Here is a 26894-nt window from a genome sequence, read left to right on the forward strand (position 1 = left end):
CCCCCCCCCCCACCTCCTCCTCCTCCTCCTCCTCCTCCTCCTCCTCTGATCGCGTCTGATTGTGACCATGGAATCCTGGCATTCCCTTCATTTCCTGCCCCTGTCTTCCCTCACTCCGATTTCTCTAGCTGAACCGTGCCACACTGTTGAGTTACAACGATATGGTGGGGGTAGTAGTTTTCGGGGGTAGTGGTAGGCCACAAAGAAGAAAAAGTCTATCTGGAAAAGGATATCCTAGGGTGGGGTAGTGAAACCTGGGGGTAGGTTGAGGCGCAAAATCAGGTCTACATTACTGCAAGCGTGAAGATATGGCGGGAAGATTGTGCAAGAGAAGGGAGAGAAGCAAGAATGGCGAGACTAGTGCGTTACAATGAGGATCTGAGAGATGTTTTCAGCTTACATGATGGCTGGTGAATAAAGACAGGAAGTGGAGCAGGAGCAGGAGCAGGAGCACGAGTAAGATCAGTGCAGCAATCAACAGTGCAGGTGAACGCAAGGGTGTAGCTGACGGAATCGCCCGCAAGAAGATTGTGTTGACGATAGTGAGGGTAGACAACGAGGTAGTAAGGAGGTAGTATGCAAGAGCGTCGTTGACGAGCATGAAGACTCGCAGACCACCGCAAACAATGACACCATACAGAACCGACCTTCCTTTCTCCGTGCTCAAACTTGTCGCAGGGGAACGCTCTTTCGAGGCAAGGACGTAGGTGAAGAAGTGCAGCGGGAAGGGAGAGATGGCTTCCCTGCTCATCCTGTACGGCTCGCAAGGAGGGTGCGCGGAGGAAGTTGCCGAAAGGCTGGGCAGGGATTGTGAGCGACGAGGATACGAGGTCCGCGTAAGCGCCATGGACGACTACGATGTTCTGTCCCTCCCCTCTGAAGGCACCATGATCGCGGTAGCGAGCACGACGGGACAGGGTGATGCTCCGGACAATATGAGGAAGTTCTGGACTTTCTTGCTGAAGAAGTCCCTTCCTGCTCACTCTCTCGCTTCCACCTCCTTCGCTGTCTTCGGCCTGGGGGATTCGAGCTATGCCAAGTTCAACGCAGTGGCAAAGCGGCTGGACAAGCGTTTGGAGATGCTGGGGGGCAAGAGGATGCTTCCTCTTGGACTGGGCGATGATCAAGACTCTGGGGGATACGATCAAAAGCTGGATGTTTGGGCTGTTGAGCTATGGAAAGCGCTGGCACATCTGCATCCTCTTCCGGAAGGTTCGGTGCCGGACCTGTCAGACATCCTTCCTCCTTCTCGTTTCTGCGTATCGAAAGTTGGGAAGCGAAGCCTAGGCGCAGTCGATGGACGAGAAGGCCAGCAGCTACTTGCTACGATGAAGCTTGCACGTGGAGACTTTCATATCGCCCCTGTCCTAACGAACGTGAGCATCACGGGGGAGGGAGCAGTAAAGGAGGTCAGACACCTCGAGGTCGATCTCTCCTTGTGCAACCAGCCGTATAAGACAGGAGACATCCTGGCGGTCCAGCCGACGAATCGCCTGGAGGATGTGGAGAACTTCAGTAGGGTGATGCAACTGGATCTGGATGAGATGGTGAAGATCGAGCCGAACCCGCAGCACAGGTCAAAGACGGCCCTCCCTGCTCTCCTCTGCGGATTTGGGCCGGTTGCCGTACGCGACATCCTCCTTGTTCACTTGGACTTCATGAACACACCTCGGAGGCACTTCTTCGAGCTGCTATTCCACTTTGCTACCGATAAGACACAGAAGGAGAGGATCGAGGAGCTCAGCAGCGTGTCCGGGAGAGACGATCTCTACGAATACTGCCAGAAGCAGAGGAGGACTTTCCTGGAGGTCTTCCGGGACTTCCCCGATGCCCGTCCTCCTCTCTCTTACCTCTTTGACATGATCCCCCCCTTGCGCCCTCGCCAGTTCTCCATCTCTTCCTCTCCCCGCGTTGCTCCTCATCGACCCTCCATCACTCTGGCGATGGTCGACTACGTCTCGCGTACCAAGATGAGGAGGGTCGGTGTATGCACATCCTACCTCAAGGAGATGCGTACATCGCCCCATCCGGACCAGCTCCTCTTCTCCATTAAGGAAGGCACCTTGAAGGTCATGGAGGAGGGCAGAGGACGGAACCTCTAACGCAGATGCCCGCAGATCCCTGGGGTCAAGAGGATGAAGGAAGGCGGAACCGTGGAGGACGAGTTGAGGATGGAGACGTCGCAACTGATCGCACCACTTATCATGGTGGCGACAGGGACTGGGATCGCTCCCTTCCGGTAGATGACTTCACTCCTCCCTCCTCCCTCCTCCCTCCTCCCTCCTCCCTCCTCCCTCCTCCCTCCTCCCTCCTCCCTCCTCCATCCTCCCTCCTCCCTTCCTCCTCCTTCTTCCTCCTTCGTTCATTCCTGAAGCCAGTGACATGCTGAGCAGATCGATTATACAAGAACGGAGGAGCTTCCGCGAAAGCCTCTGGAGGAAGGGGTTTCCTGCCCCCGAGGTACATTGCAATCTCCTCACCTTCTCTCGAATCATCCTCTCCCACAATCTGCATACGCTCCAATCTTCCCATCCCTCTCCTCCCTTTCTTCTCTCCTCGTCAACCATGTCGAGCAGAGCTGATCCCATCTGCACTGTCTGCCACTGATGCTGGAGCAGATGAATGATGTCTTGGTGTTCGGCTGTCGAACCCCACAAGAGTTTCTCTACCGGCATGCGACTGCCTTTGTTGCCCTCTTTCTTCTGACCGGTGAACAGGGCGGAGCTGGAGGAGTACGAGTCTGCAGGGCATCTCAAGCGGCTGATTGTAGCATATTCAAGGATGCAGGTGAGGAGGGAAAGAGAAAGTGCGCAAGGAGCTGCGAAATATCCAATGATGTTCTTGGGTCAGGACAAGAAAGTCTACGTACAGGACAAGATCAGGGAGGAGGCTTCTCTCCTGTGGCATGCGCTCGAGGTTCTTCCAGCTTCGTTTTCCTCTTCTCCTGCTGATGGCCCTCTGCAGGAGGGAGGAGTCATCATGGTGTGCGGCTCCTCTGACAAGATGCCACGAGACGTGCGACAGGTCGACTCTCCTGCTTCCTGCCGCATACTGGGCCCCTTCATTTCTCCTCCTCCCTTTCCCCCCTCCCCCCCCTTCCTTCTCACTCCTCTTCTCTCCCTGATCTGGCACTTATCTACAACTCCTGCCTCCTTCCTCGCTCTGTCCTCCTGTCTCGGAAGCCTTTCAGCGCATATCCCCATGATCCTCACTCGCGAGATCCAGGCGTTCGTGGACGTGGTCAACTCTGCTGGACAAGCAGACGATGCTGAGCAGTACGTCCGGACCCTCGAAGCAACACGAAGATACTTGCAGGAGACGTGGAGCTAGTCTGAGGCCGGACTTGCTGGCGGACCCCTGCTGGGCCTTGTTGATACGGTAGCCAACCTGTTGTTATCATATTTCTTCCTTTCCCGTCCTGTTGGAACGCCTGTCGTGCCATTTCCAGTCTTCATCGCGATGCCACTGGTACCCCTTGTGCGCTCCTTTCAGCTCAACGCGCTTCCGCAACAACCTCACCACCTCCGCTGCGTCACCATGCTTGTCACTTGATGCTGGCCGTTTTCTCCTCATCGCCACAGTCAGGGCAGTTCCTCCTCCAGCATTCTCTATCGCAGCATCCGCACCGAGTTCAAGCAGAGCGTCGACCACAGCAGGATGGCTCTCCCATGCCGCATGCATGAGCGCTGTCCTGCCCATGTCGTCTTTAGAGTCGACCTCGGCTCCTAGCTCAACAAGCTCTCGAACAGGTCTCTCTAGCCCCATGGCCGCAGCTGCATGCAGTAACGTTTGTCCTCCGTCTCCTTTCCTCCGCAAGCAAGGACCGTTCTTGCCCACCAACTCTGCCAACCCGACACCATCCCCTGACTGCAAAAGTTTGTTCCCCTGCTCCCAGTCGTCGCTACTGCATTTTTGTCCTGAGTCATCATGGATTTGACCATTTCTCTGCCTTGCCTGCTCTTCTTGCTGCTCATGTTCCTTCGCTTTCCCTTCCTCCGCGCTGCTCGCCGCCACCATCACCGCCACCAACACAAGCAGCGGCACCAGCAGCCTTGGGCAGGGCATGATTCGCACTACTTATCCCGCATCCCCCCACATACCAGCACCCCGATCAGAACTTTTACTCAACACCCAGAGGACTTTTGTCGAGACGGTCGCCATGGACGGGAAGCGATGGTGGCGGGGAATGGTGGAGGAGGAGAGGAGGAGGCTCGAGGCGACAACGACGACCAGGTAAGGCGATCAGTTGATACGAAGAGGAGGGAGGGATGGAGGGAGGGAGGGAGGGAGGGAGGGAGGGAGGGAGGGAGGGAGATAGGGAGGGAGGGAGGGAGGGAGGGAAGGCATTGGAGGAAGGAGGAGATAGAGGTAAATGAGACTTTGGAAGGGCAGAGGATGTGTTAGAACAGAGTCTGCACGTGGATCAGGAGTCCTATCTCATACAGGAATGTCATGATTGTGATGATGCAATGTGACTGCTCGGTGTGCATGTCGTTTTGCGATAGTGGCAGCGATTGCAATGACAAAACATCGGGAATCATGTCAACTGATGGAGGTTTCGACTTCTCACCTCAACTTGGCAGCCATGCAGCGGAAGTCCAGGAGTCTGGTCCCTCTCACTTGTTTGTATGGAGTCTCTTTGATCGCGACCAAGTGGCAAGCTGACTGGACGGCTTGCCATCTCAGATCCTGTCGCACGGGCTGTCGGGGACCTCCAAGGATCTATCTTTCCTAGCGAGGACGCTGGTAAGGCATCGCAAGGCTCTGCCTCCCTCTCACGTCTCTGCTCAGAAAGCGTCAGGCGAGAAGTTCCTCGTGCACCTTCCAGGTACCTCCTGTTGGCCCGCCATCCTCGTGTATGACCAGTAGGATCTTGAGCAGCTGTCAACGAGCGACGAACGGGCGACGGGATTCACAAGGGCGCCGCCAGAATCGCTGAGGAGATCATCCAGCTGGTGAGGGCGGTCCCCTGCCCCTCCTGTCCTCTGACGTGGTCGTGATGCAGGTGACCTACAAGCCCTCCTTGAAGAAGATCTCGATGATAGGGCACAGGTGCGCGCGCAAGCTCCTCCCAGCACTCAACGATGACTCTCCTCCTCCTCCAGCCTCGGCGGGCTGTACCTGCGGTACTGCATGGCGCTCCTATGGGAGCTGCCGATGGGGCAGGGAAAGGAGCATGCAGGGAGAATCTGCGGGCTGGAACCTGTCCACTTCGTCACCACAGCAACTCCGCACCTCGGGGACCCTCACGGTTTCTCCAACGCACACGCGCCCAAGTTGATCAAGGAGTGGATAGGAAAGACCATGGGGAAGGTGCAGGAGGAGGAGGAGGAGGAGGTGGTGGTGGTGGTGGTGATGGTGATGGTGATGGTGGTCGTGTGGAGGGGGAGGTGGAGGATGGATGGATGGTGCAAGGGACTGACAAGTAGGATGTGAAGAGCGTGCAAGAAATCTTCTGGGAAGACAAGAGCTCCGATTTCCCCCTCGTCCCTGCCATGGCGCTGGACCCCGTCTTCCTCACTCCCCTGAGCTCCTTCCCAGTCCGATACGCTCTTGCTGGGATCTGGGTAGTCCTTCTCTCCCTTGCCTGCATCGCGTCCTCATCTGGCGAGGCAGGGCGACCCGCTGGTTTCCTTCGAAGGCGCCCTGCTGGAGCTCAACACGGACGTAGCCAAGCATCCCAAGAACGGCGTTCGAACCAAGATCATGTACACCTACGTCGCCCGGCATCTCGAGGGCGCTGAGGTGACCTTGAACCCTTCGGCCGTCTATCCTGACGTGAGCGCGCCAGCACGTGTTGTACGAGCACCAAGTGAAGCCGGCGGAAGCTGCGGACGCCTCCGGGCTCGAGGAGAACTTGACGAGAAGTCTTGAGGAGTGGCAGCGCGGAGGTCAACAGCGATGGAGCCCGTTGATCCTCTTGATGGTGAGGACGGTGAAGTTGTCAGCCCCTTCCTCTGACCTCAACCCGTCAGGCTGACTCGCTCAATCGCTGCGGGTGGAACAAGGTGGCCGTCGATTTCCGCTCCAAGAATCCCCTCAAGCAAGCAGCGCATCTAGTCCTCCTCGGCCTCTGACCCAGCCCTTCAGGTGGCTCCCCATCAACCATGCTAGGTTGTGCGCCAACGAAAAGCCTCTGTTCCGACCGGTGCTGCCCTTGACCCGGCATGTCAGTCATGAATAACATGCCCTTGCAGATTTCATGGATGTTGAGCGATGGTCAAGCTATCATGCAGGACTTGGCGGTGAAACTTGTCGGCAAGGAGTGAGACTGGAAGTAGGAGGGGATACTTGATCCCCCAACCAAGCACTGAAGAGGGGAGATTGAGGGAGATTAAAGCTCGAGAGAATAAAGTTGATACAAGAAGACGAGTCGATCAATGCTTGTTTTACAAACCAATCGAAGTTGAACAATATGAATTAGTCTATCAATTATTTAGTAGAATGGTCAACACCTCTCAATGAAAGATTGTAGTTGATAAGGATAGTGTACAATATCAAACAACTCCAAGGATGGGGCGCACGGGCTTTTTTACGCTCTCATGGATTTGAGAGCCTGACGGAGATATTGCAACTCATTTCTGCAGCAAAAGAAAACGTTAGTGAAAGAGACAATCAGGCAGGCAGGCAGGCAGGCAGGCAGGCAGGCAGGGGAGGAGAGAGAGAGAGAGATAGAGAGATGTACCTCATAGAAGTAATGACGTTGCGTTGAGACAACAGCTCGTCTTGCATCTTGCGCTTCTCTTCTCTCAGCTGGTTGTTCTCCTCAATGAGCTTCGATTTCTCTTCCAACCAGATTTCTTCTTTGCAGTGGCATGTGTGCCCTGAGTGCTCGTAGTTTGCTGTAGAGACCGAACTAGAGGGCACCGAGTCGTAGCCATTCCGCCAGGTGTCGGCATTGCTGGCGATGGATGGTGCGATCTTGGATGTCGATTGTGAGCCCTCGAAACGATCGAAGGAGTCGAGATCAACTTTGTAACGAGCGTACAAGTTCTTGTTCAGCTTGTCCTCGTTGTTCTCGTACTCCTGCACAAGGCTCGGAATGTCCGGTATCTTGTCTGGGTTGTAGGCCGTGTAGAAGTTGAACAGTTTGGTCGCAAGTTTGGTAAACCTCGGGGAGATGCCTTCTCCGCCCTTGATCATGAGCTTGTCCATGAAGCTTGCAGTACGAGCCATGTCCTGGAACTTCTTGTCTTCCACGGATCCAACGATTTGCAGGAACTCATCCAACACCTGCTTCGACGAGAACCGATTGATGGCGTTCAAGTGATGGCAGGAGCAGATGAGCTTGTAGTAACTCTCCGCCAGGTTCGGAGCGAACCCGCTCGACATCGGCCTCGGCAGTCTGCACTTGACGATCTTCCTCTTGCAGTACTCGAAGTCTGCAACTCGCGTCGGACTCTCCATCATCGCTTCGTCCGCCCACGGCAGCTTCTGGGTAGCAAGCTCCCACAGTATGACTCCGAGGGCCCACACGTCCACCTTGGTCGTCAAGGGGCTGGTGTGCATCTGCTCTGGCGCCATGTACGCTGGACTTCCCGAAATGGTCGTGGAGAAGTACTCGCCGTCGTCGTTCACCTTCCTCGCGCAGCCGAAGTCTGCAATCTTGACACGGCCATGCTGGTTCAGCAGGATGTTCTGAGTGCTGAGGTCACGGTGGATGATGCCCGAGGAGTGCAAGTAAGTGACGCCTTGGAGGATCTCGACTCCAAACTTCATCCGGTCGTACAGGCTCAGCCTCTTCTTCTGCATGTGCTTCTGCAGGCTGTCGCTGCACAGCTCCATCACAATCCTACGTGAGAGCAAGTTAGGACCGTGCGGCATGCGCAGCAAGAGATCAGACTAACCCAAAGTTGAGGCTGCTGCGACGATCCCTCGAAAACTGCATGGTGACTCCGAAGAGCTGTAAGACCTGATGAAACGAACCTCCATTACGGACACAATCAAGAGGGAGAATCAAATCACGTTTGGATGGGAGAGCTGGTTCATGATGTTCAGTTCGAGGTAGGCGTTCCGAAGCTTCCACGCCAGATCGACGCCATCATCCTTCAGTCCATGAGTCAGAGACACCGAAAGCCTCGCCATCCTTCTCAGCTCACCCGTCTGATCCTCTTCACCGCCACATTTCGGCCGTTGAGTTTGGCGCTGAAAATCATTCCTGACAAGTCATACACGGGTCAGCAATGTAAGGTGATACAGGATAGAGCTTTACCGAAGCTTCCTTTGGCAATTTCATGTGAGATGGCGATGTTCTGAGGGTTGATTGCCACGGGCTTTATAAGGTCCATGAGCATTTGGAAGTCACGTTGTGAACTGGGTGGCAGGCCATTCTTCTTGCTCCATTCCATACCCGATTCGACGGTCATCTCAGCATACTTGAGATCGAACAATGTAGAGTCCTGCTCGAAAAATCATCAACATCACGGCAACGTGGAGGAGAGCAGGGAACTTTTAGAATCAAATGGCAGAGTTTCGATTCAGTGCCGATCTCGTGGCCAGATGGGCACGTATCGGGAGTTTGCTCGAGCGAGAAACAGGGAATTGAGGAGGGGAGGGAGGCAATGAGTCGGCATCCTTACCTTGATCTTTCTCTCACTCACAGGAGACAGATCTCTTGTGTAGGAGTTCTCAGTCCTCCTGCATGGAACTTCCCTTCCACGCATTTTCCGGTCCTTCCCTTTTCCCTCAGGGTACCTCCTTTACCGTCCTGACCCACTACCCCCACCCCCTCTTGTAACCTCAGCACTACCCCTGCGATGGGACCTGTCCCTGCCTTCTAGCACAAACGGTAGAATTTAACCTCGACCTTACCCACCCACCCCCTCAGAAACTTGGTGAAAATAACCCCTATTATCAGGTAGAACTACCCCACCCTTCCATGAAAAAGAACACGTACATAAGCATTCGGCCCCCACCCCCACCCTACTGGTTGATCCCAGGCTGTAGAGATTGACCCGTGGGCTACGGCATTCCTCGCCAAACTACCCGTGAATTTGATGAACAATCCACCCCTCCTTTCACCCTCCGCACTGCGATCATAGCCTACACCCCTCCTTATATTCTTGCCACCGGCCCCGTGACAAATGATGTGCCTTGGTACCCCACCCTAAGGTAGGGTTCTTGTTGACAAAATGGAAATGCACCACCCCACCGCCTTAGGCAAAGTACCCCAGCCCCATGACCCCTGTTTGACGCATATAGAAGTTCCCGTATAGAGCTACCCCTCCCTACTGAGAGCTGCAGGCTTTCCTTTGCTACCCTCCACAAAAGGGATAATAAATGTAAATTTATGATTACAATCGTCTTTATTGTGACATCTGTTGTACTGCAGGATTTTAGTAAATGTCTCTCATCGATAGTTTTGGTACACAAAGGGTATCGTACAATACTACTTCGGCCATTCCTAAAATTGCTTTTTTCTTCTTTTTTTTGACCCTTCAACGGTACGAATAGCCTCAACACCCGCCGTCATCGAGACGTAACCTTATTATGGTACAACTTCGCTACAACTATTGTACCGGCAATAAATGTGACTCAATCTCATTTCTACCGAAGGTCTTTTTAATATTTGTACCAGGACCAGTACCACATGCCCTTTTTCCCGTAATCATCCTCTGGTTCCGCCGTTTTAAGCTTGAGTTTGACCTTGGGTTGACCATGACTTGACTAGATTTGACCTTGTTTTGACCAGCAGAAGCCGTCAGTTCGATGTCAAATTTCTCGAAATTTGCTGGAACAGGAAAAAAAAAAAAAGAAGCAAAAATGGAAGCGCCCTGATCTGCGGTCCTCGGGTAATTTCCTCCAGGGGGTTCTAAAGAAGATGTTGTCAGTACAAGATTGAATTTGTTGCACAGAAACATCAAATTTGCTGAGGAGCTAAACGATGAATATTATCAGGTTCGGGAAACAGACAGGGGCCCGGGACGGTCAAAAATCTCAGGTCAGTTGCCTCCATTAAAGGAGTAGTCTGACAGCTTTGAAAGTTGACAGCTCGGGGCTGACCTTTTTGCTCCAGTGCCATGGCGGGACCGTGGCACCGTCGCAATAGTCATAGGGAGCCTGCCCCCGGCGGCGGTCCGATGGCGGCCCGGGCTGATCCGAGATCCAGGGCCGGGTGTCCCGGGCCGGGCCCGTGACGAACTTCGGAACCACTCCGAGGCTCACTGCCGCCTCGGAGTCCGGCTGGGCCGGCGGGGCCGCCCGGCGGTGGAGCTGGGCCGGGCCCCGCGGCGCCCCGCCTGGCACACTGTTCACAGTGAGTCACGGACTCACTGCCCGTACGGTTCTTTCAAAGTGCCCGCAGTACGGTACTACCGGGTACTACGGCACCGGCCCGGCGCCGCGACCGTGACTGTCACGGTGAACTTGAACGCGGCCCAACCGTTGAAAGCTTTGAGTCAAGTGACTTATGACAGTGGCCGGAGGCTCAGTTGAATCTCTGACAACACTGTGACGGTGACCGTCCCGGAAAGCCTTGGAGCCGTCCGGCAGCGCGAGGCTTAGCCTGCAAGAGCGCCAGGTAGGCCAACTTCGCCGGGCAGTGGAACTATGACGATCGACTTTTGCTTGACTGGCTTTCAAGTAGTAGTATCATCGCCAGCGGGCGCCATCTGACTCGAGAAGCTAAGGTCGCAGAGTAGGTCAAAGATCACCGTCAAAAGGCCTGGAATCGAGGCATAGGTTTTCAACTTCAATTGCTCAAATTAAAATATCAAGTTTGCCTCAGCTCACTTTGAACTTTTGCGGCATCAAGTTCCCCCCAGCAAGTTCCCCCCGCCAATGAGCTAAGGAGAAGCTGAGCCAGATCCTCGTTTGCTTCGCTTTAGTTCCCTCGTCATGCTCTCGATGATAGAAACAGCTATGTTGTCTGCCGCATTCCCCACGTCAATCTTCACCTTTACGTCCGCCTGCTTGAACATTTCCGAACATCGCGCTTGAATATCTTGGAGCTCCTTCAAGCACGAATAAGAAAGGATAGCTGTCTCATTCATTCACTTCACCTCTTTGCTCCAGATGCTCTGTTGGGCGGCAAGCTTGTCGATGTCTCTGAGCAAAACAAATTCACACCTTCACTCGCACCAGGAGGAAGTCTCGTACGCTTCAACATAGACGACGATGCCCTGATTCATCTTGCCCCAGTTTGATGGCCTCAAGACCTTTAAAAACATCTCAACGTCACGTATGGCGTGTAAACCTGCGGAAATTCCTAATACCACTCCAGCGTCGGTCGAGATCACAGATCGAAGCAAGGCCTGCAGCTGATCTAGCACCTACTCACTGTCAGGTGTTCCAGTGAACAAGCCTAATAAAACATTCTTACCGCTTCTTCCACCTCTCGGAAAGCTTCTTCTCCCTGTAAACAACCTGTGACTGCTTTGTTCGTCTTAACAGCAGGGGTCCTTTCACCATCTTCGAAATCAACTCCTTGCTACTCTCCACTTCTCCTTGGCCAGATGCACTAGCTATTACGTCGTTCATGTTCAGGTACCTGAACCATCACAGTGCATGAGGCCTACCAACGGATTTTCGCTTACGGTACCTGTAATTTTCAAATCTTCTCGCAATAAGACTCCCGATCTGTTCGATTCCAATTGCAGGCAATCCAACGAGGTAAATACTTCGTTGCTACAACACGATCAGTTGCAAGACTTGAATGAAATTAGAACATGTATCTTACTTGCAGAATTGTCTTGCATTCTGCAGCTTTATCCATCTTTATCCATGCTGCTGCAAGTTGCTTTCCTTTCTGCTTGTCTTCTGGTGAAAGCCCCTTGTATGGATCTTTGTCACCTTTCTAAAGTGTCCAAGATAAGCATCTTCTTCAAAAAGAGCATTTGTTAACCTTCATATTCAACCCTACCAACCTCGGACACGACCTTCTGCACTCGTACATTCAGGGCACTAACGATTGGACTAGAACCTGAAGCAAGATCACCTTTGGCCATCGTCGGAAGCAAAGTAGCAACTTGACGGAGTGTTTTTGACGCCCCAATGCAGACTGGTGAGCCTGATTGTTCCCTGATATCCGTAGCACAACGTAGGTGCATATGACATTGTCGCTAGGGTCATCAAAGCCGCCGCCGCCATGGTCGGCCTCCTTCCAGGCATTTCCTGGATTGCTTTTTTCTTTTACAGGTCGATTTTTTTTAGCCCGCCAAAATCGAAAGTTTGTGGCACCTGCGAAATGGAAGGTTAGTAGGGGAGGACATGAAAGGCGCAAGCTTGTTGAGAGTTTTGGACAGGAAGCGACTGCGACGAACAAAGAGAGGTAAGCAAAAAGGTCTTTGTTTGATGTGCATGATACACTGTCTGACTCTTTGTGATGGAGTCACTGTTTCTGATGTTTGCGACATTTAAATTTGTGCCCTCCAGGATTTCAAGAATCCATCTGAGATCATGCATCCGGTATAACATATTTTGTCTTTAGATGTTTGATCGTGAAGTAACCATTCTATTTTCAGGATGAAGTTGATCAGGAGAAGAACTTCTTGGACGCGACTGACCAAGAAGGAGATACTTGCCTGCACCTTGCAGTTTGTTATGGAACCGCAGACATTGTTGCAAAGCTTCTTGAAGTTGCAGGACAAAGGCTTCTATTCAAACAAGACAGAAATGGATTTACATGCTTGCATAAAGCAGTCCTGAAAAGCAGGTCGGACACAATCAAAGTCCTTCTTGATTTTGGCGGTCAAAAGCTTGTCCATGCAGTGGACAACGAAGGGAGAACCTGCTTACACGTTGCAGCGTTGAGGACAAACAAGATGATTGTCAACGCTCTTCTTCAAGTTGGTGGAAATCAGCTTCTGTTTGCGACAGATCATGAAGGCAAGACATGCTTACACACCGCAGCGAGTGTTGGCAATCTTGAGGCATCTGAATGTCTGTGTGCTCATGGAGGGAATGAGCTTATGAACATGAAAGACAAGAACAAAATGACCTGCCTACACTGGGCTGTCATGCATGGCAAACTGGACGTTGTCGTGCTGCTGGCTAGATATGGCATGCAGAGCGAAACGGTATCTCGTATGTAACCGCATTTGTAGACACCGCTATATTTGCAACTGCTTGTTGTGTTTGTGTGTGTGAAGTCGGTCCTGGCACATTCAGTAGAATTGACGGCATCTATCCGCAGGGAATGCCAGGAACCAAAAAAGAGGCCAAGAAAAGGAAGCTCGATGATCAGACGTGTGAAATGGAAATGCTTGAAATCACGGGCGAGGAGGAATCGTAAACCCCTCTTTCTGTTTGGTTGTGGATCGAGATTGTCGAGTCAAGGGCTTTTGAATTGATCGCTCGTGATTGCTTATTGGATTAATTAAATCTATCCATGGTTTATCTTAAATCAACATATCTATACAAAATGCAAAAACAACCTTGATCTTTCAATTCCTGTCCCGGATGAACAAGATCAAGTGTGGGAGTGGGTTCCAAGTGAAGGGAATGTATCATACTTCCACCGTAGAAGTTGCTTTCAGGTCAGAGGTGTCTGCTGCCATGTACCTGCCGTTATCAACATATCAGTCTTCTTACCATATCGCCAAAGAGCATATTGGAAAATCACACTCGTCATCGTCATCGTCATCATCCATGAAAGTGACATCATCAGCAACAAAAGAGCAGACCTTGAATGATTCAACACACCACCATTTTGCAGATTCAATGAGGGATTATCTCCCTGCAAAAAGAGGAGTCAGACGATCCGGGATGAAAACTTGAAAAGAGCGTTTCTGATTCTGTGTCACAAACCTCGCGTCGTAGGGTAAGTTGTTGCTCTTTCCTCTCAAGCTCCATCTGTTCGTATCATGCAAATCACCCCATGGCCATTTGGTTGGAATCAGGGCAGTGTGAGAGTCAAACCTGCATACGTTTCTCGTTGGCCTTGGCTTGTAGGATGATGGCGTTGGCGGCATGAAGTTGACGCGAGTATTCAAGTTTTACCTGCTCAACTTGCTGCTCCGCTACCCACTCAGGAGAAAGTGCATCGCACACGAGTCTGGACCTGGACCCGCTTCTCTTCCAGCATGGCGGAAATGCGCGCTATGTCGAGCCGTTTCGACTTCTGTTCCTGCTCGAGTATGCTCCGCATCTCTGAGATTATGCTCACGTCGGGAACATTCGCATATGTGTGCTCCTGATAACAGTCAAGAGAATCATCAGATCCGCGGTTTTCGTCAGTCGAAGATGAACGAGTATCGAGTGAAATGCATGGGACTGAATAGGAAGCGAAAGAAAGAGCAGGGCGGTAGTGGTAGAGGGCATAGCAGAGAAACGAAGAAGCAGGCGTTGGAGAGATGTTGGAGTCACCTTGGAAAACTCTTCCTGCAATCTGAAGATTTCCGCTCTGAGGTCAGCGATCTTTTCAATTTTCTGGTTGATGAGTCATACTCCCAGGGTCTAGGAGGAGGGATGGTGACTTGTATTCACCTCGTTCAGCTCTTCCATGTTCTTGATCTTCGCTCGTACTTCGGTCTGCTTCTCCTCCTTCACCTACAACCGGCGCGGACGCCCCAGCGGTGAGACAGCAGCCCTAGTAACACGCGACAGTACCTTCTGGATGTCCTCATATGCAGCCTTTAGCTTCTCTTTGAGATCCGCTATCTCCACAGCTTGTGTTTCTATAACTTCATGCTTGTCTTGGATGGCGATCTGGACATTCTTCAACTCCTGGAGCCACCAACAATCACCCGGGGGGAATCTGAAACATAGCGTGAGGATAGATACTTCAAGAGCGGCATTGAGGGCGGTCTGGAGATCCTGGAGGGAAGTCGTGAGCACATTCATGACAATACAGCTGCAATGGATGTACTCGGTTCTGTGCCAACAGGTGGCTGACATTCTTGCTTTCCACACTTTCATCCATGCACTCAAATAGGCTATCCAAACTGCCATCGATATTGAACCTGCATCTGTTTCAGCTGCATACGATTCTCATGCTACCCTGTGCACCTGTCCACAGGATTCAACATGATGGATGCTGGCGGTACTTGGCTGACGGAGGTCTTCCTGTCCTGATGCAGCCCAACCAACTCGGAGCCATCCGAGGTCGTTGCTGGTACCTCCTTGTCCTCGACATCATCCTGTCCTTGACTGGGCTCCTCCTTCTCCCCGATATTGTCGCTCTCTTCCTCCTTGTTCTCCTCTCCCTTCGCATGTGTTCTCTTCTCCTGCTCCTCCTCTTCCTCCACGATCATCCAAAGGCTCGTGCATGTCGCTGGGCCCTCCAGCATGTTCGATTAACCCACCCTATCACATGACATGACCCACCATGGTTTCCCCCATCATTCTAATATGAAAATGGGGGTAATGGATACTTTTAGTACCCTACCCTTGTGTTCCACATTGAAAAGTTTGTTTCGGAGATGCTCCTCAACTGCCATCTGCATAAAGTTCTCGAAACAAATTAAAGGACTTGCAATAAAAAAATTGAAATGAGCGTGTGATATGATAATAAACTATAAAGTTTTCATTTGATCTTGATGTGGGAGATCACTGAAGGCAGGGCCCAGCATGGGAGGAGGGGGCAGCCGGCAGGCGGGAGGACAGGAAGGGGCTGCGGTGCGGAGAGGAGACGTGCGATGGTGGGCAGGAGGAGGAGGAGAGAGTTTTCCGTGACAGGATGGATCCTGATACGCACAGTAGGATCAGGAGGATGAGGATCGACGCCAACGCAGTTGATGGGGTGAGATGCTACAAGGCGTTGGCGCCATGGATTGCCGCGAGTGACACGATGAGTGCAGGAAGGAAGAACGCTGCTGGTCATTGCTGTTCAAGCAGGACAAGAAGAGGTCGTGGAAGAGCTTCTGAAGATGAAGGCAGATGTGAATAGGAAGGTTTCGAATGGAAAGAACACCGCGCTTATCGAAGCAGTCAAGGTAGTGCGCGATGAGCCAGGACAAGACTGAATCTCGTACTGCAGCATGTGACAGACGAACTGACTGCCCTGGCGATTGTGAAGCGATTGATCGATGCCAATGCAAACGTGAACTATGCCAATGAGTTCGACCAGACGGCGCTGTAAATATCCTCTGCATTCATGGCTGATGCTTCTGACTCTCGTGGAAGATTTGCATGCGCTCCCCGAGCTCACTTGAACCTTGTGAAGTTTCTCGTCAATCATGGAGCAAGCATCAACCACGTCTGCAAGACCTTCAAACGATCCTTGTTGTACGTGCTCTACGTTGTGTATGTTGTTGTAACCAGCAGGTTGTGACAGGATGGAATACTTCTTGGTGGAGAGGGTTGACCTTCGCAGCATCGAATTTCTGATCACATGCGGAGCCCGGCTGATCAAGGGAGAGAGTCAGAGGGTCTTGCTCATCGCGGCTTCACTGCAGAGCGAGCATGTGAGTTGCTGCTGGTGGTGGTGGTGATGCTGCTGCTGCTGGTGCTGCTGCTGCTGGTAGAAGACAGAGTCTGACCGAGCGACTGACACCGCTCTTCGTTTCCTTCGCCTGTTGTGTAAGTAGATTCTCTCTCTTATCTTAAGGCGTATCGGTGCGGGCCCGAAGGAGCTGGAGGCGCAAGACGAGTTCGGAGACAGTCCCCTCCATATAGTGCGAAACAAGTCAAAGCCTGGGCTCCTGTCTCATGGGCTTGACCAGGTTTGCGGGGCGAAAGATCCGTCCATTGCAGCTGCTCACCTGCTCGTGGAAGCAGAGATCGACATGGAGAAACTTAATGTAAGGGAGGAGGAGGAGGAGGAGGAGGAGGAGGAGGAGGAGGAGGAGGAGAAGAAGTCAAGGGTGATGAAGAGAGGGAGGAAAAGGAGCAAATGAGACGGTTTTGTCCTAGAGCAAAGGTCTCACTCCCATCCTCAAATCCCTGTCCTGCAACGTTGAACCAACCATGGCGGTCTTCCTGCTGGAGTCGAAGGCAAACCCAAACCATGCAAGCCCTAGTGAGCTCAAGTCTCCTCGCTCTCGATGCTCCTTACGATCTCTATCTCCCTCCATGCAGGCAACTCGTCTCCGCTGATCTTCGCTTGTCGCTTCCTCAAGTCGCCAAAGATTGTGGTAGACGTGCTGATAGAGAAAGGAGCATACGTGAATCATCAGGAAAACGTCAGCAGATTCGCTCCCCTGCACGTCGGACGACATCGTGCTTGCTCCCGCTGCTAGCTCACGACCACTGTTCAGGTCCTGGCAACTCGAGACGACAGCAACGAGGATGGCGTGATGGAGGCAGCTCAGAGTTTGATTCGAGGCGGTGCGAACGTCAAGATAAGGGATGCAGACAACAGGTATGACCACTCGTCTGATCCAATTCTCCTCACCACTATCAACTCCCACTACTGCTCTCCTCCTCCCTGCTACTTTGCCCCGTCCTTCCTTCCTCCACCTCCCCTCTCGCAAGATTTTCTCTTGCCATGCTCCTCATCCCGTCGCCTCAGGCTGCCCCTGCACGTGGCCCACGAGACCGCCGCTCGGCTCGGCATGCCGATCCATTCTTCCCCCTTCATCGCCCTCCTGCTCAGCCACGCGGGTCACAGCGAGGTTCTCCCGCTTCCCAGCTAGCCAGCTATCGTCTTGCTGAGATGGCTGCAGGTGTTCGCAAGGGACGGGCTCGGGCTGCTGGCTCGGGAAGTCTACGAGGAGGTCAAGGGCGAGGAGCTGCCGCTGACTACCGTCAGGATCCCAACGGCCGTTGGAAATCTCTATGCAGGAGATGAAGGAGCCACCACCACCCGTGCTTCCTTTCGGAGCTACCATGGTGGGTGGGGCGCAGCTGAGAAGGCGCCAGGAGGGCAGGAGGGAGGAGGGAGGAGGGAGGAAGTAAGTCCGCAAGCATATCTCGAGAGCTTGCAGGAGACAGTTGTCTTGCGGAAAAAGAACCAGAGGCAGGCGAAGGAGGAGGAGGAAGCTTTGAGACTGACCGACATCAAGGGGCAAGTGCTCCCTCCTGCTGACCTGGCGGGCGACCTGGTTACCTCTCTACGGAGACCAGGACAAAGAAACGTGAGCAGGCAGACGCGATGAGGGAGGGAGAGGGGACGCAGTGACGTCGAGCATGCAAGCTGTCAGACAGATGTTCAAGTTGATGTTATGTGAAATGTTTCTACTTTCACATCATATGTGGTTCCTTCTGCTTTCGATTTCCTCCACAAAAATTCTCCCCCAGCTAGCCTTAGAACTTCAACTGATAGAAGCAGTCAGGGAAGGCAAAAGGGCGCAGGGATCGGCATACCAGTCTGTTGACGACCATGGAGGCATGCTCCATATTCATGTTGGATGACAGAGAGAATCGCTTCAGCTGCAAGATAAACGTCAAAGGGAGCGATCAGAAGATTCTCAGGCCTCACATTGAGAAGCTTTGCCGCGTCGATGGCAGCCTTGCTGTGAGGAGGAGAAGGCATTCTGAGGTCATAAGGTTAGATTGGGAGCACAACAAGAACAACAACATCAACGACAACAACATCAACGATTAACGACAACACGTTTCGATAGGAGGGAGCTCAGCAACATTAAATCGCTATGACCAGGAGTGAGCACAAGAACAGCGTGTCTAACAGCTGGATTGCTGATGGTAAATGGACTAATACCACACTTCGACACGCAACAAAGAACACAAAACCAATCATAAGAAGCATTCTAATCGTCAACCAGGAAACATCAGCCCTCTGTCAAAATCTCATTTATACACTGTACACAGAGCGCTTTGATATCAATAATCAGTAAGAAAAATTGACATGATCAGTAAGAAAAATATTCATTTTCACTCGATACCATCATAACATACTCATGCATAACTTTTCAACTCGCCATGTACAAACATACCAAATCATCAACACATCACATTTACATGACGCATCATGATCAGTATCATCAACAAAGTGATCAAAATCATTCCTTCAGCTTACAGCAGCACTACATCATTTATCACTACTATCGTGGCGATCATCAACACCACAACCATTATCAACACGACCACGACCACGACCACCACATCCATATCCATCATCACTGTCAGGAGCAGCTGAAACACCAGCAGAAGCAGAAACAATATATTTGCTTCCGGCATAGCCAAATCATCGTCATCATCCATTCCATCTCCTCTTCCTCTCCGAACCCTAAGCGATCTTCCTCCACCCCCTCCTCTCCTCTCCTCCTCTCCTCTCCTCCTCTCCTCTCCTCTCCCTTCCCCTCTCTTCCCCTCCCCTCTCTTCCTCACCTGCTCTTCAGCATCTCTCGCTGCTGTTTCGCAAAGATCGCGTCAGGCCCCATCGCCAGACTCTCTCACAGCACCCACCCCTCAATGGAATTTATCATTATTTCCGTTTCTACCCTACAAATACCATAAAGTACCCCCCACTTCTACTTTATTGACAGGGGTACAGTATAACACCCACCCTCTCGATTGACCCCACCCACCTATGTCCACTAGTTTGATGAATAGCCAGCCGTTACAATTCTGAAACGGACGGCTCTTCGGTAAATATGCTTCGGAAGAGGGAGGGAGGCAGAGGAGGGAGGGGAGGGAGAGGAGGGAGAGGAGGGAGGGAGGGAGGGAGGGAGGGGAGGGAGAGACGTAAAAAGAGGGAGCAAGAGACAGGAGTGAGGAAAGGTGGAGGAAGTTGATAGAGAGCGAGCAAGAGAGCGAATGGTCGAGCAGGTATAGATGGAACCAGGAGTGCCTTGCCCAATGAGATAGGAGCGTGCCTGGAAAGCAGAATCCCGCCTTTGCCTTCTCCCTCAAATTATCTTGACATGCGTATCTAGGCGTTGCAAGGTTGGTTGCCTGTTCATAGGAGTGTTGAAGTGCTCTGCTCCGTAACGGCGGTCGTCTCAACATGGCAGTAGAAGACGCAGTTCAAGGTGACGCGCACGACGCCCTGCTCCTGCGCACGACCTGACGCATAGAGCAGAAAAGCAGCAGCCTCAGGGCCTTGGGTCCCGCATCTCCAACTTCTTCTCGGAGGGCAACTCGAGGTGGCCAGTCCTCTTCGTCGTTCTGTTCGCAGTTGTTGGAGTGGTGGCGATCAGCAGCCCAGGTGCCGACAGCACCTTGGCAGGCCTGAGGCAACAGCTCCTCCTCAAGAACGGAGATCGCAGGGCTGACTCGCATACTGCAGAGATCAGGAGGTCCCTGGCGGGCAGTGGGCCCGTGCTGAAGGAATGGGATCAGCTCAAGCACCTCAAGAACTTTGGAGGAGAGGTAGTGTCCAACCTCAAGAGCGTGAAGGGGAAGAAGGATGGGGCCCATCTCATGTCCTCCGAGGACGGCTGGTCACAGATCCTCCAGGAGGCTTCTAACATGATCTCGGGCAAGCCCAGCGCCAAGAAGGCTGCTGCAGACACCAACCCGACTTCCTTCTCTTGCAAGCAGTCGTGCGAAGCTAAGGGCTACTCGAGCGACCTGTCGAGCTCTCATGCTGCACGTGCGTGCTATGACATGTGCATGGACGGCAAGGGCTTCCAGGACTTGGAGATCGACAACAGCGACTTGCATCCTCAGTTGTCCGCCGAATCCGTTCAGTTTGGAGAGCTGGACAGGCTTTCCAACGCTCAGAAGGTGCTGGCAGAGGTCAGGTCCACGGTGCCTCATGCCAGGTCCAAGATGTTTGACAGGAAGGTTTCGTCGACTACTCTCTCCAATGCCCTCTCCTCGTTGAACGTTGATCCTTCGTCCCTCCCTGTGAACGACGCCAACGCTTTGACTGAAGCCATTGCGATGGACAACAAGATCACTCAGCAGCAGCGCCTTGACAGGCAGAACATGAAGAAGGTCTGGGGAACCTCTGTGAAGCAGATGAGAACCCTGGAGGCTGCCAAGCTCCAGAACTCTGCCGAGCTCCTCGATACCGTCGAGCAGGCGGAAAAGCAGACCAACGCCAAGATTGCGCTCGACAGCTCCCTCTTGGCCGCCGCCTCCAAGTTCCAGCAGGATGTTGGCAGCGAGAATCTCGGAAGGGATGTTCCTGTTGATGTCAAGCATGTGGCTCAGGAGCTGCGGAGAGCTGAGAAGTCCATCGGGCCCATCAGGGCAGCAGTCAAGTCCGCGTCCTCCTTGTACTCCGAGGAGAGGCAGAAGTGGAAGGCTGGAGAAACCCTCGTGAAGAAGCAGCTCCTTTCCAAGTCCTTTGTGGATCCAGGAAGCGATATCGAGAGCTCCCAGTGGAACAAGGACTTGAATGCTGCAGACATGATGCCGAAGAAGGAGTCAAACGCCGTGAGGATGTCGGCGATGAGCGATGGAAGGCTGGAGGACATGGAGAAGAAGGTCTACAGCTCCGAGAGGAAGCAGCTCAAGAATCTCAAGCAGAACCTCCACGAGATGAAGGCGGCCAGAATCGCCAACGCTGGATTGGTCGGGGTGCAGATGGCCAAGGCTGCTACCAGGAGCACGGCTGAAGCAAACCTTCTGGCCGCTGAGAGGAAGTATGTCTCTACCATGAACAAGATCGGCACCAGACAGTCGGCCGTCGGCCAGGATGCCTCCAGCCTGGAGCTGCAGATCCAGAAGAAGAGAGCCCAGGCTGAGGCGCTCACTAAGTCCTCGGCAGCTGCTGTTGCCATCCTTGGAAGGTACGGCATGTCCCTCAAGGACGTCGCAGCATCGCAGTCGTCGCTTCCTGCAAGCACTACGAGTTCACCCAAGGTGTCGAGTGCCGTTCAGCATGGGAAAGCTGAGCCCTCAGGGAAGCAGGCGGTGAGTGGAGCGGCACAGGGCTGGTTCAAGCTGTGGTGAGAAAGGGCGAGAAAGTATCAGAGAGATGGTGTTTGACTTGTATACTTTGATGAGATGGGATTGAATAACGAAAGACATGCGGTAGGATGCTAACTGTACAAACTTGATGCCAGCTGGTCGGCTCACAGGAGATGGACGAGCGCAGCTGCCGTCATGGACGTGACGAGCGAGGACACCAGGTTCACCTTGCAACGCGCGTCAAACGCCGACGTTAGTCAGGCTCCACAGGCCCCACCTGGTGGTTGTCGAGAACGTCTGATCCACTGACATGCTTGACGCCGGGACCTGGCGAGTTGGAGATCTGCGATGACGTCAGCATCCTGCTCCTCCCTTGCCCTGCCGCGCCTTGCCATCCTTGTCCCCTCCACGATAAACCCCGGAGTACTGCAACGTGGCGCCCAGGAGTGAGTCTAGAAGAGATCCTCCTAGCCCTGCCGCCTGCTCGCAGCATCTTCATGCCCTGCCTCCTGTTCCACCGAGACTCACAGCACCAACGATGATGGTGGAGGGCAGGGTAAGAGAGCTCCCGCACAGAGCGAAGACAAGGCCAACGAAGCATCCTGAGCGATCGTCAGCCCATCCGGCCCTCTAGGCTACCTCCTCCTCCTCTACCTCCCAGCAGGCTTGCCAGCGTCCCGATGACGGAGATGCCTCCGTTGGTCCCACGAGGCACTCGCCGCAAGGAGGTCAGGAGGAAAGACTCTGACAGGGGCCCTGGGAACAGGAGGTGACTAGTCCAGTTCCCCTCCTGCTCACCGCGGACCTGAGAAAGCCGTTCCTGTCTCTGACGCCCACGTGTCTCCGCAACAGCAGGCGAAGTGGCTCAGGAAGGCTACCTCGAACATCACTTCGGGGTCTCTGCCCAGCGATCAGCAAGCTCAAGCTCCCCGCTCCTCCCCTCGAACTCATGTCCCTCCGCTGCCACCACATCTCGTCTCATCCCTTCCCTTCCCTTCCCGTCCCCTTCCCTTCCCGTCCCCTTCCCGTCCCCTCCCCTCTCCTCCCCACTTCCCCTCTCTCATCCTTCAACCACGTCCAACCTTATTGATCGGAAATTGTCAGGATAATTCCTGGACGCTACGATGCAGAGGCAAGCAATGGTCCCTCCCAGCCCATTGCTCAGCACCTGCAGATCACTCAGTCGACACCAACACCTTTCAAGTGTCCATGGCGTTTACCTGGACCCAGTTTCTCTGTCCCCCGTCCTTGTAGTCTGCATCAATCGCTTTCTTGCTCTTCGCTCCCATCTTCGTGAGCAGACTGGATGTCACGAAGAAAGCTATCAGCCTGCACACGTCTCATTCCCATACGTCAACATTGCTCGTCCGCGTTACGTCGTTGAGAACTTCCCGCCTGCCATCGAGCACGTCGCTCCCACAAACCAGCCGGCGACCTGAAGTGCTCATTCAGAGGAAGTCGCGCACATCGTAAGATTATGCTGTGAGTGAAGTTGAAAGATCCTTGCAGAAGAAACGAAGAGGAGATATCAATGTGCGGTAACAGACACAGCGAGTTGCAGCAAATTTCGAGGTCACAAGAGGGAGCGGAGTGGAAGGTAAGAACAGGAGCAGGAGCAGGAGCAGGAGCAGGAGCAGGAGCAGGAGCAGGAGCAGGAGCAGGAGCAGGAGCAGGATTGTTTGTTTCACTCACAGCACCAGACACGTCGAGGCTTCTTCGCGCGTAGGCCGCGAGGATCACCAGGGATGGCAGGACCAGCGTCGTCGCTTGCATGGCCCAGGAATGTACCCTCATCCCCGCTCAGCACAAGAATTCCTTCTTGTTCTTTACACAGAACAATCGTCGTTCCTTTGACGGAATATTTGGTGTACCCGTGCGTTTTCCCGGTATATCCTATAGGGCATTGTAGGTGGGGTGCGGCACTGTCCTAGGTAGTGATGTCCTAGGTCATTACTAGGACCTAAGGTACACCAAGACTTGTACCGAAAAAAGTTCGTAGCCCAGTAAGTCTTGGTGCTAGGGTTTGACCCCTACTAGGACCTTCTTACGAATGGACTCCTGATACCTTACCTATGGACCTATGTCCATGGTAGGACCCGACTACGAGCCCTACGGTGTCCTAGCCTGCTGTTTGAATGCAAGGCGGGTGAAGGAGCGTTCAGCCGCCTGGTTCCTCCATGCTGAGCCTTCCGCCGCCTCACTCCTTCACCCCCAACCGTTTCCTCCTGCTGCTTCCTCCCTCTGCTCTTCGACTCCCTCCTCCCCTCTTGTCTCCAGGCCCTCTGCCCTCCTCTCCCTTGCCTTGACTCCCCTTGTCTTAGCTCAGAGTTCCCGTCCTTTTCCAGAATCGGATTGAAGTTCCTCTCGTCCTCCTCATCTCCAGCCTTCCTCCTCTCATCTTTCCTCTTCTCCTCCTGTCTGTTCCACTTCCATAAGTATTGCTCTTCTTCCCCTCCGACCTCTTGTTGTTTCTTGGGCATTTGTTGCGTTTGAATGCTGCGTTGTTGTGAGCACTGGTGTTGGCCTGATTCGAAGCCGATCAACTTGAGCCAAGTTCCCCTGTATCCCTAGCCTTCGGACTGACCGATTCGCGTGTTTCAAAGACTTTCCTGGCAAGCTCTGGCTGTCCCTCCTGCTGTGTCTGCGGGCTTCGGCTTCTAGCTTTCCTGGAGCATGGAACCCTCCCTGCACGCCGCTGCGGCGACGTCGAGTGTCGTCACGCGGAGCAGATCCAGAGCACTGCAGAGGCCGCAGGACAGCTTCGGTCTGAGGCATGAGAGCAGTTCGGAGCGTGAGGAGAGCGCGGACCACAACATGGAGGTGGAGACAAGGAGACGACGAGCTTCGTCGAGCACGAAGAGCAGGCTAGAGGAGGAGAGCAAGCACGACGAGACCTCGGGTGACGATCCGATGGAGTCGAGTCCCACGAAACATGTCTGCCCGCACGCGCTGCTTGCTGCGACCTGACGACTGAGTCTGAACAGGAGTTGGTAACTGATAGCAACCATCATGGTCTGGAGCCGCGCGGGAGTCTGGACAGCGAGATGATGGTCGAGTCAAGCGACCATGACGTCTTGCAGCGCGGAGAAGTGACGGAGGAGGTGAAATATCTGTCTTGAGGAGGAGAAGATCGCAGATGTCAACGCAAGTCCTGACGCAACCGCTTTTGCTGTAGGTGGTGAAGAGGAGAAACCCTGTGAGGCTGTTGACTCACGAGGTGGGAAGTTGAAGTTTGCGGCCCGTTGACTGATGGCGACTGCCAGCTCCTGGCGACGTACGAGGGGATCAATCGCAAGTATTACGAGGCTAATTCAGCCCGCAACGAGGACCATGACGATGAGAACGGGGACTACATCATCCGGGTCGGAGCAACTTTGACGTGTTTGACTACACGGTCGATGCTGACGTCTCCGTGGCAGGATGGCGATGTGATCAAGGAGCGGTACGTGCTGCACAGAAAGGCAAACTCAAACTCTCCGCTGCTGGGGAAGGGATCGTTCGGACAGGTGGGGAGAGGAGTAAGGAGGAGGAGAAGTTGTAAATGTCGACCAGGTTGCACTCGGGAAGGACATGAGGAGCGGGAGAGAAGTAGCGATCAAGATCGTAAAGAATCATCGACACTGGGCAGAACAAGCGAGGTGAGAACCTGATTTGCGTCGATGGGTTGTTGATAGTGAAGAGTGGAGGGAGAGGCAGCACTTGTTGTAATGATGGTTCTGTTGTTCTGCATGTCCAGGTTTGAGATCTCGGTGTTGAAGAAGCTGCTCAAAGTTCAGATGCAAGGGGCTCCCTTTGCTGAGCATGCCAACGTTGTGAGTTTCGCCATGGCGCTCGCTGACTGCATGACGATCTCGAGATGCGAGCTGAAGGAGATCTTCAGGTGACTCTGCTGGACAACTTTGAATTCAGGAATCATGTCTGTATGGTCTTCGAGCTCTTACCGCTCACCTTGTACGACCTCATCAAGTAGGCATCCTCCTCCTTTCCTCCCCCCCCCCCCCCTCTCCCGTCATCCCCTTCTCCACCTGTCTCCTCTCCTCTCCTCTCCTCTCCTCTCCTATCCTATCCTATCCTCTCCTCTCTTCTCCTCTCCTCTCTTCTACTATCCTCTCCTCCTCTCCTCCTCTCTTCTCGTCCCTCGTCTACTTCCCTCCGCTCCACTCTCCTCTCCTCTCCTTCCCCTCCTTTTCTCCCCTCTCCTCTCCTCTCCTCTCCTTTTCTCCCCTCTCCTCCTCTTTCCTCTCCTCCCCTGCCATGTCGCTCAGTCCCTGCCTCCCCTCCGGCAGGTACACCAAGTTCAATGGCGTCAGTCTGCATCTCGTCCACAAGTTTGCAAGGAACCTCCTTGGCACTCTTGAGGTGACCAACACCTCCTCCTCCCCTCTGCTATCTCATCTCCTCCTCCCTCCCTCTTCCTCCACTTCTGTTCTTCAAACAGTCTCATTCCTTCTCTCTCCTCAACTTTTCCCTCTGACCCTTCCTCCTTTGGTCTTCCTCCTTCCCCGTCTCCCTCCTCTCCTCCTTCCCCGTCTCCCTCCTCTCCTCCTCTCCTCCTCCTCTCCTCCTCCTCTCCTCCTCCTCTCTCTCTCCTCCTCTCACTCCTTTCCTTCTCTTCAGTTCCTCTCAAGGCCAGAGGTCGACATCATCCACTGCGATCTCAAGGTGAAACAAAGAAAAAAGTCAAATCAATCTCATGACAACCTCGTTCCTCCTCGTCCTTCCACAGCCGGAAAACGTCATGCTAGTCAAGACAGACGATCACAGGTTTTGCTGCTCTCTCCTCCCTTGACAGCTCCCTCGCACCGCTGAACGCACAAATTCCCTCACCTTGCTTCCACCACTTCCCACTCCTTCCCCCACATTTCTCTTCCGTCCTCCTTCTCTCCCCTCCTTCTCATCTCCTCCGCTTCTTTCAGGCTGAAGGTCATCGACTTTGGCAGCAGCTGCTCGTCAAGAAGACAGGTTGAACCATCTCATGACTTGAGACTCCAACTGACCTCCTCCTCGCTTCTCCTCCTCCTCGCTTCTCCTCCTCCTGCCTCCTCCCTTTCATCCTCCTTGCTTCTCCTCCCCTCTGCGCAAACTTCCTGCTCTCTTTGCAGCCCTTCACTTACATTCAGTCGCGCTACTATCGCTCGCCTGAAGTTCTTCTACACCTCCCCTACTCCTACCCCATCGACACCTGGAGCCTTGGCCTCATCCTTGCCGAGATGCATACAGGTCTCCTCCTCCTCCTCCTCTTCCTCCCCTCA

At 53.4% G+C, this 26894-nt stretch overlaps 11 protein-coding genes across 11 annotated transcripts in view; 6 read left to right on the forward strand and 5 right to left on the reverse strand.

Annotated features, from left to right (window-relative positions):
• Positions 1 to 734: 734 nt before the first annotated feature.
• Positions 735 to 3330, forward strand: GUITHDRAFT_106625 (hypothetical protein; the record flags this gene model as incomplete). Its single annotated transcript, XM_005834560.1, has 6 exons — positions 735 to 2069; positions 2118 to 2239; positions 2718 to 2787; positions 2851 to 2916; positions 2965 to 3024; positions 3226 to 3330. The coding sequence occupies 6 exons, from the start codon at positions 735 to 737 to the stop codon at positions 3328 to 3330; spliced, it is 1758 nt and encodes a 585-aa protein (XP_005834617.1).
• A 243-nt stretch (positions 3331 to 3573) lies between these two features.
• On the reverse strand, positions 3574 to 3849 carry GUITHDRAFT_61533 (hypothetical protein; the record flags this gene model as incomplete). Its single annotated transcript, XM_005834561.1, has 1 exon — positions 3574 to 3849. A coding segment is annotated over one exon (276 nt), but the record flags the coding sequence as incomplete, so codon positions are not given.
• Positions 3850 to 4539: 690 nt separating this feature from the next.
• GUITHDRAFT_106627 (hypothetical protein) lies at positions 4540 to 6269 on the forward strand (the record flags this gene model as incomplete). Its single annotated transcript, XM_005834562.1, has 12 exons — positions 4540 to 4626; positions 4687 to 4746; positions 4792 to 4828; positions 4882 to 4955; positions 5006 to 5052; positions 5106 to 5373; positions 5430 to 5567; positions 5617 to 5745; positions 5792 to 5926; positions 5976 to 5998; positions 6091 to 6148; positions 6198 to 6269. 12 exons carry the CDS (start codon positions 4540 to 4542, stop codon positions 6267 to 6269), a joined length of 1128 nt encoding a protein of 375 aa, XP_005834619.1.
• A 263-nt stretch (positions 6270 to 6532) lies between these two features.
• On the reverse strand, positions 6533 to 8294 carry GUITHDRAFT_106628 (hypothetical protein; the record flags this gene model as incomplete). The annotated part of the gene is made up of 6 exons (XM_005834563.1): positions 6533 to 6581; positions 6686 to 7792; positions 7848 to 7912; positions 7966 to 8046; positions 8100 to 8158; positions 8213 to 8294. 6 exons carry the CDS (start codon positions 8292 to 8294, stop codon positions 6533 to 6535), a joined length of 1443 nt encoding a protein of 480 aa, XP_005834620.1.
• A 2490-nt stretch (positions 8295 to 10784) lies between these two features.
• On the reverse strand, positions 10785 to 11945 carry GUITHDRAFT_137405 (hypothetical protein; the record flags this gene model as incomplete). The annotated part of the gene is made up of 9 exons (XM_005834564.1): positions 10785 to 10952; positions 11001 to 11046; positions 11098 to 11156; positions 11214 to 11270; positions 11321 to 11353; positions 11407 to 11488; positions 11540 to 11625; positions 11678 to 11790; positions 11843 to 11945. 9 exons carry the CDS (start codon positions 11943 to 11945, stop codon positions 10785 to 10787), a joined length of 747 nt encoding a protein of 248 aa, XP_005834621.1.
• A 654-nt stretch (positions 11946 to 12599) lies between these two features.
• GUITHDRAFT_69367 (hypothetical protein) lies at positions 12600 to 13031 on the forward strand (the record flags this gene model as incomplete). The annotated part of the gene is made up of 1 exon (XM_005834565.1): positions 12600 to 13031. A coding segment is annotated over one exon (432 nt), but the record flags the coding sequence as incomplete, so codon positions are not given.
• A 935-nt stretch (positions 13032 to 13966) lies between these two features.
• Positions 13967 to 15191, reverse strand: GUITHDRAFT_106631 (hypothetical protein; the record flags this gene model as incomplete). Its single annotated transcript, XM_005834566.1, has 8 exons — positions 13967 to 14131; positions 14305 to 14367; positions 14425 to 14487; positions 14548 to 14664; positions 14722 to 14754; positions 14807 to 14900; positions 14947 to 15008; positions 15057 to 15191. The coding sequence occupies 8 exons, from the start codon at positions 15189 to 15191 to the stop codon at positions 13967 to 13969; spliced, it is 732 nt and encodes a 243-aa protein (XP_005834623.1).
• Positions 15192 to 15616: 425 nt separating this feature from the next.
• On the forward strand, positions 15617 to 17975 carry GUITHDRAFT_106632 (hypothetical protein; the record flags this gene model as incomplete). Its single annotated transcript, XM_005834567.1, has 12 exons — positions 15617 to 15679; positions 15738 to 15872; positions 15917 to 16014; positions 16063 to 16203; positions 16253 to 16343; positions 16467 to 16553; positions 16602 to 16679; positions 16792 to 16897; positions 16957 to 17012; positions 17136 to 17239; positions 17390 to 17492; positions 17544 to 17975. The coding sequence occupies 12 exons, from the start codon at positions 15617 to 15619 to the stop codon at positions 17973 to 17975; spliced, it is 1494 nt and encodes a 497-aa protein (XP_005834624.1).
• Positions 17976 to 20742: 2767 nt separating this feature from the next.
• GUITHDRAFT_152045 (hypothetical protein) lies at positions 20743 to 21769 on the forward strand (the record flags this gene model as incomplete). The annotated part of the gene is made up of 1 exon (XM_005834568.1): positions 20743 to 21769. One exon carries the CDS (start codon positions 20746 to 20748, stop codon positions 21682 to 21684), a length of 939 nt encoding a protein of 312 aa, XP_005834625.1. The 3' UTR covers positions 21685 to 21769.
• A 37-nt stretch (positions 21770 to 21806) lies between these two features.
• Positions 21807 to 23436, reverse strand: GUITHDRAFT_106634 (hypothetical protein; the record flags this gene model as incomplete). The annotated part of the gene is made up of 10 exons (XM_005834569.1): positions 21807 to 21869; positions 21920 to 21985; positions 22060 to 22122; positions 22171 to 22244; positions 22297 to 22398; positions 22448 to 22542; positions 22725 to 22810; positions 22863 to 22971; positions 23019 to 23077; positions 23335 to 23436. The coding sequence occupies 10 exons, from the start codon at positions 23434 to 23436 to the stop codon at positions 21807 to 21809; spliced, it is 819 nt and encodes a 272-aa protein (XP_005834626.1).
• A 1604-nt stretch (positions 23437 to 25040) lies between these two features.
• GUITHDRAFT_69397 (hypothetical protein) overlaps positions 25041 to 26894 on the forward strand; it is a gene marked incomplete at both ends in the record, with an annotated part of 2624 nt that continues 770 nt past the window's right edge. Inside the window, 9 exons of the mRNA XM_005834570.1 lie at positions 25041 to 25148; positions 25195 to 25280; positions 25379 to 25454; positions 25523 to 25608; positions 25929 to 26001; positions 26260 to 26304; positions 26369 to 26406; positions 26559 to 26604; positions 26745 to 26862. Coding sequence (XP_005834627.1) covers positions 25041 to 25148; positions 25195 to 25280; positions 25379 to 25454; positions 25523 to 25608; positions 25929 to 26001; positions 26260 to 26304; positions 26369 to 26406; positions 26559 to 26604; positions 26745 to 26862 — 676 coding nt within the window. The remainder of the gene's footprint in view (positions 25149 to 25194; positions 25281 to 25378; positions 25455 to 25522; positions 25609 to 25928; positions 26002 to 26259; positions 26305 to 26368; positions 26407 to 26558; positions 26605 to 26744; positions 26863 to 26894) is intronic.

The sequence above is a fragment of the Guillardia theta genome (genome assembly GCF_000315625.1).
Source record: "Guillardia theta CCMP2712 unplaced genomic scaffold GUITHscaffold_25, whole genome shotgun sequence".
Lineage (NCBI taxonomy): Eukaryota > Cryptophyceae > Pyrenomonadales > Geminigeraceae > Guillardia > Guillardia theta.